The 11,968-nt window shown below is 41.0% G+C and overlaps 1 protein-coding gene across 1 annotated transcript; it reads left to right on the top strand.

Moving 5' to 3' along the window:
• glmna (glomulin, FKBP associated protein a) lies at positions 1 to 11,276 on the top strand. The gene is made up of 19 exons (XM_033650972.2): positions 1 to 98; positions 609 to 689; positions 2,004 to 2,129; positions 2,213 to 2,326; positions 2,459 to 2,567; positions 2,656 to 2,938; positions 3,044 to 3,143; positions 3,339 to 3,520; positions 3,683 to 3,736; positions 5,048 to 5,078; positions 5,242 to 5,331; positions 5,436 to 5,477; positions 6,841 to 6,914; positions 6,992 to 7,076; positions 7,186 to 7,295; positions 10,132 to 10,195; positions 10,501 to 10,636; positions 10,777 to 10,847; positions 10,936 to 11,276. Exons 2-19 carry the CDS (start codon positions 651 to 653, stop codon positions 11,023 to 11,025), a joined length of 1,800 nt encoding a protein of 599 aa, XP_033506863.2. The 5' UTR covers positions 1 to 98; positions 609 to 650; the 3' UTR covers positions 11,026 to 11,276.
• Positions 11,277 to 11,968: the final 692 nt, after the last annotated feature.

Here is an 11,968-nt window from a genome sequence, read left to right as displayed (position 1 = left end):
GGCAAGGCCTAACGGACAAACCGGCCGTTAGCGCGCTCACCAGTTAGCGCTAGCGTGGTAGTTTTCACCGGGCTGTGTGGGACATGTAGTTATTTCAGGTGGGTATCTGCTTTGTTTTTGTCTTGTTCATCACTTATTTAAACGTTAACAGTGCATACTGTTTGTGACCGTGTTTTGATAGGCAGTTTAGCACAAGAAAAGGCTTATTATCATGGTAACAGCTAAGCTAATTCAGTTATAACGTTACACTAGCATTCAATTTACTCTCCTGTGTTTATGTTGGTTGACTGTCCAGTTTTTAGTGCCCACACAGGGCTTACTATCTTATTATCTGACTTCAACCTTAACATAACCAAGATGCTCGTACATATAAATAATGAATTCAGTCGTGTACAACTGAGGGACACTTTGTCTTGGTGTTATTCTGAGTATTGCTGAGCTGTGTACGTTATGGGTGTCAGATGTTTTGTGTCATGTGTTTATATCTATATTTAGGAAGACCTGTGGAGGGGATGTAAATAAACTAAACTTTAATTAGGATCCACTTGATTGTGAAGTATGATTGGTGTGTATTGTTTTGACATGAAGTGTTCTGTTTGTTTTTGGAGGACTACTGTGTGAAGATAAACCCTGACCTGAAGACAGCAGGGATGGCTCTGGAGCAGCTCAGTGATGTGGTCCAGAGATGTGTGAGTCCTTCGGGTGGAGAAGGAAGGGGGTTCAGTACACCACACCCACCTCTTCACATGCATCCAAATCTCCTACATGTCACCGTCATGTCTGGGTTTCACACAGATAAACAAATAATCTTATTTTTTATATAGAGTGTCTACAGGTCCTTGTAAAGTCTTAAAATATCTTAAATTCTTACAACAATAAGGCCTTAAATGCCATTAAATAGCCTTAAATTTGAATTTGAGGGATCTTAACTACTGCAAACATTTTATCTAATTTCATTTGTCCACTTTTAAATTTATTTTTGTCAAAATGGGTGGAGCCTTTCTATATAAAAATCCACATTTTTAATGTTGGAAAAATGTAGATTGACTTAACTCACTCTAGTAACCATATTCCTACATAACACTTACCTTTGTCCTAAAGTTACAGGTTACAAAGTGTTTTGAATGGGACTTAAAAAGCATTACATTTAACTATCTGATACCTGTAGACACCCTGTTATACAGTGAGCAGTGCCACTATACTAGATTCATGCAGCTCTGTTTTAGCTGCACTTTCACACACAGCACCGCCCTCAGTCGGCTCCATCAGTTTAGAAAAGTAACATTTCAGTCATAAGTAAAAGAGACATTTTTACAGGGTGCTGCATTGCTACTGTCTATGCTACATTATATTAAGAGAGCCTTGAATAACTTATATTATGTTGTAATAATGGTTCAAAGACCGTGGGACTAATGTTAATGTCTAGACTAACTTGATTAACCGTAAATCTAGAAAAGTATCGTTCACAGTTTCCCATATCACAAAGTGATATCTATAGTTTGCTCATGTCCAACTAAAATATCCAAAACCCCAAATAAATAAATGGACCTGCACTTGTACAGCGCCTTTCTAATCATCTGACCACTCAAAGCGCTTTTTATACTACGAGTCACATTCACACACTTGTGGCCGAGGCTACCATACAAGGTGCCACCTGCTATCTCACTCACACACTGATGGAACAGCCATCGGGAGCAATTTGTGGTTCAGTATCTTGCTCAAGGATGCTTCGACATGCAGACTGCAAGAGCTGGGGATAGAACCGCTGAGCTTCCAATTAGTGGACGACCCACTTCACCTCCGAGCCACAGCCGCCCCAAATACATAAAATTTACAGTGACACTAAAGGAATACTTACAGACATAATTTAAAGCAGCAGACTCTCACTAAGATGCTAGAAACAGGCATTTTTGCCTTAAGAATGACTTTATCATCAATTCACTGCAGTAAGATGTCTGTATATTCTCTCTTTTGATTCCTTCATTTGTCTCGATGTCACACAGCAAGCCCTCCCTGAAGACAGTTACACCACCGAGGACCATGACGTATTCACGATTTCTGGGCGGACCTGCATCGAGGAGGGAAACAGCGCACAGGTCCTCAGTATCGTCCTGGATGAAAAGAATCAGGTACTCAGAGCTGACCACTGATTGAACACATAGTGTGTTGCAGGTTGTACTTCTGCGTAAACACTCCATCACTCTTTCTGTAGGACATAGTGAGATGTATGGGATGGAATCTGTTGCCTCCTCTGATCCGGGTTCTGCTGAAGAAAGAAGACGAGACGCTTTCTCAGTGCCTCGCCATTTTCAACCACCTGCTGCGGGTCCGCTCGACAGTTAACGAAAACAACAAGACTGGATTAAAATATAAGATGAAACATTAGCAGTGTGTAGATGCATGTTGTCTTGAGTGTTGGATGAAATTGTTCTTTTAAGCGTCAGTTTTGGTTTCCCAGACCTGCAGACCCAAAGAGCTGCTGATTGGCTTGTTGGAGCAGCTGGAGCAGGACGACCCTGACACCATAGCAGAGAGTCTCCATCTGCTGTTGAACCCTCTGCAGAAAGGTAAAGAACATTCCCTTGAATATTAAATCTAGTATACGTAAATCACGTCAACTCAAATAGAGCCATTTCACCTGTGTCTTCCTCTCAGTGCTGCTGTGTCTGGGCAGCCGTAAGGCGTCGTCACTGGGCATGACCCTGTCTTCTGTGCTGGACCAGGTGGCCAAACTGCCTCTACCTCACACCAAGGAGCAAGAGGAGGATGACGTCTTCTCGCTTTGTCGGTGCTGCACCGATCTGATAGACTTTATCAAGCCTTTTGTCCACGAGGCCAGTCAAAACCTCCTGAGCAGTGAGACACAAAATGAGAACAAGTTGGCGGGTGTGCAGGGCAGGGATAAAGAGGACGAGCTGCGGACAGAACTGCTAAAGTTGTGAGTGAGAAATTCACAACATGGACTTGCATATAAAATATCTGCAGCATGAACTCAGCACTGATGTCAAGGTTTGACTCTTGGTGTTTTTTTTCTGTCCTGCAGCTGTATGAAGACTCTGAGTCAACCTCTGCTGGAGGTACAACTCAAGGATCCCGACACTCTGGCTGTGTCTCCCCTCAGGAATTTTGCGACAGAGATTTTGGTACAGCAAATCCATTTACCATGATAATCTGCCCTCTAACTGCACTATAAATGTTGAGACTGGTCCTGCAAATTGGACCAGACCACAATTTACATGAACTTATACAGAATTCGTAAATGCTGGACTCTCATTTTGTCAGATTCCCCTTTTAGATATTGTGTCGCTGATGAATCTGTGTGTGTGTGTTTTGTGCAGAGCACCCTCAGTGCTATCGGAGAGTCCGTCCCCAGTCTTGTCTCTCAGGCTCTGCTGAAGAGAAAACACGTTCCCGGCTTTCTGGAGGAGGAAGTGCGTTACCCTAAAGAGTCTTTGGCCAGCCTGGCTCACCTGGTGTTCGTCCATCACCTGGCTGCAGATACATTCCCCAGTGTTTTTAGGTAAGATAGTAAAAAACGTGTACTATCATAAATCACTGTGACACTGTTATACAAGTACCTTTATACATGGCTAGAAATTACTGCTTGATGATTCATACTGTTTGAACAATTATTAATATAATATTAAGAATTTAAATCCTGGCTCTCTGCCTGTGTTTACAGTCCTGTGTTCTGTCTGCGGTGTAATATGGAGCACATTTGCCTCCTCCTGTCCAGGTGAGCACATGACACTGTGTCATTGTGTCTGTTCTGTGCTGTTCCAGTGTTGCTGTCAGTTGGCTTTCATAAATTACACTTAAAACACTGCATTTGTTTGATAGTTCATCAGTCAAATTGAGTTTTTAAGCAGCCCTTGATACCTGAAATGATAAAGCATGTGTCACTGATGAACTTTTAAATGGTAAAAGGTTAGTAAGAGCATTTTCCTTGTATAAATTCAGAGTTTACAAGGCATATTGGAGCCACATTTTTTAACTGATTAAAAAAAGTGTTATTGTTTTTTTTTATGTAGCCACTACTCACACACCATTTAACCACACACACACACACACACACACACACATATATATACATATATATATATATATATATGTGTGTGTGTGTGTAAATGCAGACATGGATTTACAAGTAGATGTTTGCTGTGTGTTGTGCATTTGATCTGAATCCCTCAACATAGCTTACTTTTAAAGGGTAATTTTAATAATTTTCAACATTTTCCTATAGTTTGGGTCTAAGTCACTGATGGGAACAGCTGCGAAACAGGCTGCAATGTAACCATGCAAGGCAATTATGCACTGTCAAAGTATGTCCACTAAAAGTGCTTGTTTTTGCCACTGACAGGCTCAGATTGTTATTTTAAGTTTCTGATAACATCATGAAAGGATCCCTACAGAGATAGACCTTTTTGTTAAAGAGTAAGATCTTTTTTGTTTAACCAGAAGCAGCGCCGAGATCACTCTGATCAAACCCACCAGACTCCATTTAAATAAACTGTAATTTTAACGTGTAAAGAGCCAGTATATGTTCACATCTAACTGTGTGACTTAAGGGTTTATTTGAACCAAACTAGAGTTGGTGATTGTTGGAACAGTGGAAACATGAACCAAGATGTTTTTTGTGAGTTTGTTTCTGCTGACTTTGAATGAAGCGTGTTTTACGATGATAAAATTGCTAAATATTTAAATTGAGTCTGGTGGGTTTGGCGATAGCAATGTCGGGGCTGTTTCTGATTAAACAAAAAGGATCTTGCTCTTTAACAAAGGGGTCGACCTCTTTCGGTAAACTTTTCTTAAGTTGTCAGACACTTATAACAATCTGAACCTGTCAGTGACAAAAACAAGCACTTTAAGTGGACGTTATTGGCAATGTGCAAATACCCCAAATGGTTATAATGCAGCCTGTTTTGGTTTCGCTCAATACTGGAATAATTTTAAAATTTGTTGTTCCCATTAGTAGCTAAATGAAAGTCATGGAAAATAGGGTCCAGGTTGATATTAACCAAACTAACATTTTGTATTTTATTGACAGAACTGAGGAGTCCAGGATTCAGAAAGGACTGGTGAGTCAAACTCAAACATTGAATTAAAGATTTGTATTTTGGTTTTCAAACATTTCTCAGAAGAGAGCAGAAACACTCAGGTACTGTCTAAAATAAGTAGCTGTTTATTTTAGATCTTGTGTTAGTCTTACATGTGTGTGTGTGTGTGTTTACCGTCGCACAGGAGCTGTATGAGAAGAGTCTGGTGCGGGTGGAGGATGGCAGTCTGCCTGCAGATCTGCTGGAGATCAGAGCCTTCCTCACAGTCCCTAAGGTGAACACAGTTATTCACATGAAGCTCAGCTTTTACTCTGCTGTGATCCTCACAATGTGAAGCTTTACTCATGTGTAGTCATTGATTTTACCTTTTGTTTTCAGAACTTGGTGAAGGTCATGACGATGTGTCCGAGGAATGATTTGGTAAGTCTTCACATCAGTTTGTAGCATGCATGCATCTCAATGCATTTAAGCATGTAGACATGGTCAAGACGGCCTGCTGAAGTTCAAACCGAGCACCAGAATGAGGAAGACAGGTGATTTAACTGACTGAACTACTGAGATTTTCACACAACCATCTCTAGGGTTTACAGAGGATGGTCCCAAAAAGAGACAATATCCAGTGAGCGGCAGTTCTCTGGGTGAAAATGCCTTGTTGATGCCAGAGGTCAGAGGAGAATGGCCAGACTGGTTCAAGATGATAGAAAGGCAACAGTGACTCAAATAACCACTGGTTACAACCAAGGTCTGCAGAAGACCATCTCTGAACCAACAACACGTCCAACCTTGAAGCAGATGGGCTACAGCAGCAGAAGACCACACCAGGTGCCACTCCTGTCAGCTAACAACAGGAAACTGAGGCTACAGTTCACACAGGCTCACCAAAACTGGACAATAGAAGATTGGAAAAATGTTGCCTGGTCTGATGAGTCTGGATTTCTGCTGCCACATTCAGATGGTAGGGTCAGGCACACTTTGGGCCCCTTAGTACCAACTGAGCATGGTTTAAACATCACAGCCTACCTGAGTATTCTTGCTGACCGTGTCCATCCCTTTATGACCACAGTGTATGTGGTCATAAAGGGATGACCCATCTTCTGATGGCTACTTCCAGCAGGATAATGCACCATGTCACAAAGCTCAAATCATCTCAAACTGGTTTCTTGAACATAACAATGAGTTCACTGTACTCCAATGGCCTCCACAGTCACCAGATCTCAATCCAGTAGAGCACCTTAGGGATGTGGTGGAACGGGAGATTCTCATCATGGATGTGCAGCTGACAGATCTGCAGCAACTGTGTGATGTCATCATGTCAATATGGACCAAAATCTGTCAGGAATGTTTCCAGCACCTTGTTGAATCCATGACACGAAGAATTAAGGCAGTTCTGAAGACAAAAGGGGTCCAACCTGGTACTAGCAAGGTGTACCTAATAAAGTGGCCAGTGAGTGTATATAAAACATGACATTGAACAGTACAGATTGCAAATTGAACAAATTTAAAAGACAATAACATCATAAAAAAATAGCATAATAAATATCAAGAAAAGAAGGGATGAAATTATATAATTTAGCAATTTTGCAGGAAAAAAGTAACATTAGTTGGGTTTAAAGTGTGTATTTATCTAAGTAATGCCATAGATAATAAACTTAACATGACTTTTTTTCCTACTTTTGCATTTATTGTAGCTTTGAAATTATTTTAAATTTCATTTGCATCTATTATTCTCAAGATTAAAGCTTTTGAAAAACAGATATATTTACAAATGTGCCTCTGTCAACAGAGAACCAGAGGTCTGAAGATGTTCCAGCTGAGCATCGATAAGTTTGAAACCGAAGCCAAATACAATTTTTTCCAGTAAGTTCCACCTCTCCTTCAGAATTGTCTCTCTCTGTTCCAGCCTGCAGCGTACTGACCTTTACTGGTTGTTTTAGGTACATGCTGAAAACAGGTAATCACTCAGGAGTCGAAGGCTACGTCATCAAAAACATCAAGAATCAGATAAACGCTGCCCTACAGGTGAGACGGCTTTTTAAATTCTTGGTGGCTGTTTGCTCTGTTGACATCTTTCCTGTTTTGATGCAATAACTTAAGAGCTAAATGAGTCTGTCTGTCTGTCCGTCTTCAGCCAGGTAACAGTAACACCTGGTTTGAGGGACCTCACCTGCTGCCTCTGTTGCGTAGAGTTCTCATCCTGCCAGACGGCCCAGAGACCGACCTCCTGCAGTACCTGGACAGGTCAGCACGCACACACACACACACACACACACACACACACACACACACACACACACACCCCTCATCCATTTGTTTTCTATGTCGGGGCAGGGTACATAGACAAATTAGTGGTCTGTTAATAAAGGAAAAAAGTCACAGCTAAAGTGAGCTTATTTCGCCTGACAGCATTATTTAAAGCTAATGTGCATATATATACAGTACAGGCCAAAAGTTTGGACACACCTTCTCATTCAATGTGTTTTCTTTATTTTCATGACTATTTACATTGTAGATTCTCACTGAAAGCATCAAAACTATGAATGAACACATGTGGAGTTATGTACTTAACAAAAAAAGGTGAAATAACTGAAAACATGTTTTATATTCTAGTTTCTTCAAAATAGCCACCCTTTGCTCTGATTACTGCTTTGCACACTCTTGGCATTCTCTCGATGAGCTTCAAGAGGTAGTCACCTGAAATGGTTTCCACTTCACAGGTGTGCCTTATCAGCGTTAATTAGTGGAATTTCTTGCTTTATCAATGGGGTTGGGACCATCAGTTGTGGTGTGCAGAAGTCAGGTTAATACACAGCCGACAGCCCTATTGGACAACTGTTAAAATTCATATTATGGCAAGAACCAATCAGCTAACTAAAGAAAAACGAGTGGCCATCATTACTTTAAGAAATGAAGGTCAGTCAGTCCGGAAAATTGCAAAAACTTTAAATGTGTCCCCAAGTGGAGTCGCAAAAACCATCAAGCGCTACAACGAAACTGGCACACATGAGGATCGACCCAGGAAAGGAAGACCAAGAGTCACCTCTGCTTCTGAGGATAAGTTCATCCGAGTCACCAGCCTCAGAAATGGCAAGTTAACAGCAGCTCAGATCAGAGACCAGATGAATGCCACCAAGAGTTCTAGCAGCAGACCCATCTCTAGAACAACTGTTAAGAGGAGACTGCGCGAATCAGGCCTTCATGGTCAAATAGCTGCTACGAAACCACTGCTAAGGAGAGGCAACAAGCAGAAGAGATTTGTTTGGGCCAAGAAACACAAGGAATGGACATTAGACCAGTGGAAATCTGTGCTTTGGTCTGATGAGTCCAAATTTGAGATCTTTGGTTCCAACCGCCGTGTCTTTGTGAGACGCAGAAAAGGTGAACGGATGGATTCCACATGCCTGGTTCCCACTGTGAAGCATGGAGGAGGAGGTGTGATGGTGTGGGGGTGTTTTGCTGGTGACACTGTTGGGGATTTATTCAAAATTGAAGGCACACTGAACCAGCATGGCTACCACAGCATCCTGCAGCGACATGCCATCCCATCCGGTTTGCGTTTAGTTGGACGATCATTTATTTTTCAACAGGACAATGACCCCACCTCCAGGCTGTGTAAGGGCTATTTGACCAAGAAGGAGAGTGATGGAGTGCTGCGGCAGATGACCTGGCCTCCACAGTCACCGGACCTGAACCCAATCGAGATGGTTTGGGGTGAGCTGGACCGCAGAGTGAAGGCAAAGGGGCCAACAAGTGCTAAACACCTCTGGGAACTCCTTCAAGACTGTTGGAAAACCATTTCAGGTGACTACCTCTTGAAGCTCATCGAGAGAATGCCAAGAGTGTGCAAAGCAGTAATCAGAGCAAAGGGTGGCTATTTTGAAGAAACTAGAATATAAAACATGTTTTCAGTTATTTCACCTTTTTTTGTTAAGTACATAACTCCATGTGTTCATTCATAGTTTTGATGCCTTCAGTGAGAATCTACAATGTAAATAGTCATGAAAATAAAGAAAACGCATTGAATGAGAAGGTGTGTCCAAACTTTTGGCCTGTACTGTATATATATATATATATATATACATATTATTTTAAAGACATTTTCTTGGACATTTTTGCCTTTAATTGACAGGACAGCTGAGTTTGAAAGGGGGGGAGAGAGAGAGGGAATGACATGTAGCAGAGGGCCACAGGCTGGAGTCAAGACCGGGCTGCTGCGGCAACAGCCTTGTACATGGGGCGCCTGCTCTATCCACTAAGCCACTGACACCCCACTAATGTGCATAATTAATCACTAAAGTAGGTTTAATTAGATTAATAAAGCTAAAATGTAAAAAAAAAAGTCATGTTATGATGCATTGCTGTATGTAAAGCAAAACATTACAGAAAAACATGAATTTATTGGCTATTGATTACCATGCATATATCACTTTTACATAAGCTTAACTAGATGTGGACGTATGACGCATTCTAGGTTAAAATGTAGCTAACGGAGGGTGGTAATATTCAGAGAAAAAACTCTATATTTTGAGATTAAAATTGTAAATTCCTGTGAAAAAACTCAAATAATCTCTGGGATTATCATGTCAGAAATGTGCAAAAAAAGACTCAGAAATTATCTCATATTAAAGTCACAAAAAAAAAATCTCATTACGAGACAGATGCCACTGGTAAAAATTAGAGTTGTGTCGATGTACCGGATGTAACCAGACCATCAGATGAACCTCCTTCATGGGCGTCTCAGCAATGTCGAAATAAAAAATTAACACAAACAGGCCTATTGAGCTCTTCTGCTAAAGTTAACACAGTGTGCATTCAGCAGCTTTATCCATCCTAAAAAGTCAACTTAGTCTTAAAAAAATAAGCCACCACGGCTTCCCCCTATTTCAACTTTGTTGCTTTTTATACTACGTCACTTGATTTTCTGGCAGAAAGGCCTGAAGGCATTAATAATTTAATTTATGACATTATAATCTTAGAAAGTACCCTATCTTATTTCTCAGACATTTACGTGATTGACTCAGGATTGTTTTGTAAAAGTTCTGTTACTGAGTCCATCTTTGCGTGTTGTTTTAAACAGAATCATGGAGTCTCTGAACCTGCTGCGTTACCTCGTCATCAGAGACAAAGTGACAGAGAACCAGGTGAGTGTTGATCTGATCCAGTAAATATCAGCCAACACTTCCAGTGAATAAAGACCAAAGTCAGTCACAGTGAATGATGGTTTGATTCGTTAATGTGCAATTAAGTTACCGGCCATTGTATCAAGTGGTCAGAAGGACAACCTACCAGCTACTCAGTAGATTACCATTGTTATTTTTGGTTTGTCAGTGAAGCCAATCCAGCAGCCATTTGCATGTTTTACCAGTATTTGCAGCTAATTTCCAACCCTGCAGCCTACATTTCTGGTCGTGTTCATCGTGTTTCCCTGCTGTTGTTTCAACCTCAGACAGGCATCTGGACAGAGCTGTATAAAATAGAAGATTCATTCCTGAAGCCATTACGTGTTGGAGTAAACATGTCGAGAGCTCACTACGAGAGGGAGCTCCATGACACCATGGAGACCAAGAGGGGCAAGGCCAAAGGTCAGACCAACACAAGCATGATTATTTCGGTCCCACCTTTCTCAAATTACTTAATAACATTTTGCAAAGATTGAAAAACTTCTCTAAATAAGCGTGTAAAAACGTATTTAAAAAGAAATGCATGAATTTGTTTTCCACAGGGCAGTCCATGCTTTCTGTGTCCGTTGGCAGTGAGAAGCTGCCGAACATGACGCCTGAGTCTCAGATTCAGGTCAGTGGCTTTCATGTTCACTCGACAATCTTGACACAGCGCCAACAAAGAGCAGCGATGACCTGACTGTGTTTCAATGTCCTTTCAGGCTCTGCACTCCGCCCTGCACACGTTTGACATGATCGAGAGCGTGTTGGTGCGGATAGAGGAACTCACCGAGGTGAAGGAGAGCTCTTAGACTGAGTCTGAGTTTTACTACCAGTGATCGTCATCGCCAAACGAAGCCTGTAACTGTTCATAAAAAAATGAGCAGCATCAGTTGTGGATACGTTATTGTAAACGGTTTATTATTATTTCAAGTTGTTTTCAGCAGGTCTGCTGGATTCTGTAAAATGTTGCATACAGTGTTTATATAACATCCAAATAACAGCTGGAAAATTTGTATCACTTCTGTAATAAAATTTCAAACTCTTGTTCACACAAGTTAAATGAGGTGCTGTACGGTTTGTTCTGTTAAGTGGGAGCAAGTTGTGGTTTGGTTTATTCCAGATATGGCCTCTGAAATATGCCTCCAGAGTAATTTTGATGAAAATGTCAAAATTAATTGTTTCCACTCCTTAAACATCAAATTTAAGGACTTTTCAAGCCCAGTACTCTCAAATTTAAGGACCCAACAGGGCACAGTTTGAGACACAGATCAAGCCAGCCAGCTTTAAAAAGACTCACAATTAAGAAGACAGAAGCTTGACTGTGCCATTTTACAGTGATGGCAGACCATGTTGTCTCTCTCTTGCCTTCTCTAACACAGCACAGCAAAAAAATACAAGACAGCATTTCTTTTAATGGGCAAAATATAAAAAATTATAGCACTTTGAATGACCCATGACTATTCTTGTATTTTAAAAAAACTCTCAAGGCCTTTCAAGGACACATGGGAACCCTGAATTTATGAAATTCACACCTAAATTGCAAAACTATTAGTAGAAGAGGGTAATGAGAGCCTCATCAACTTTATGGGTAATTATAGTGATGATTAGTAATGATGTATGATAATGTTATGTTAATTTTCAGTACACTATATGCTCCATATGTTATTCCATCCATCCATCTATTTTTATCCGCTTATCGGAGGCTTGGTCCCGGGTGCAGCAGGCCAAGCAAAGCACCCCAGACGTCCCACT

The sequence above is a fragment of the Epinephelus lanceolatus genome, chromosome 12 (genome assembly GCF_041903045.1).
Source record: "Epinephelus lanceolatus isolate andai-2023 chromosome 12, ASM4190304v1, whole genome shotgun sequence".
In the NCBI taxonomy this organism is placed as follows: domain Eukaryota; kingdom Metazoa; phylum Chordata; class Actinopteri; order Perciformes; family Serranidae; genus Epinephelus; species Epinephelus lanceolatus.
This window is presented reverse-complemented; position numbering and strand designations above follow the sequence as displayed.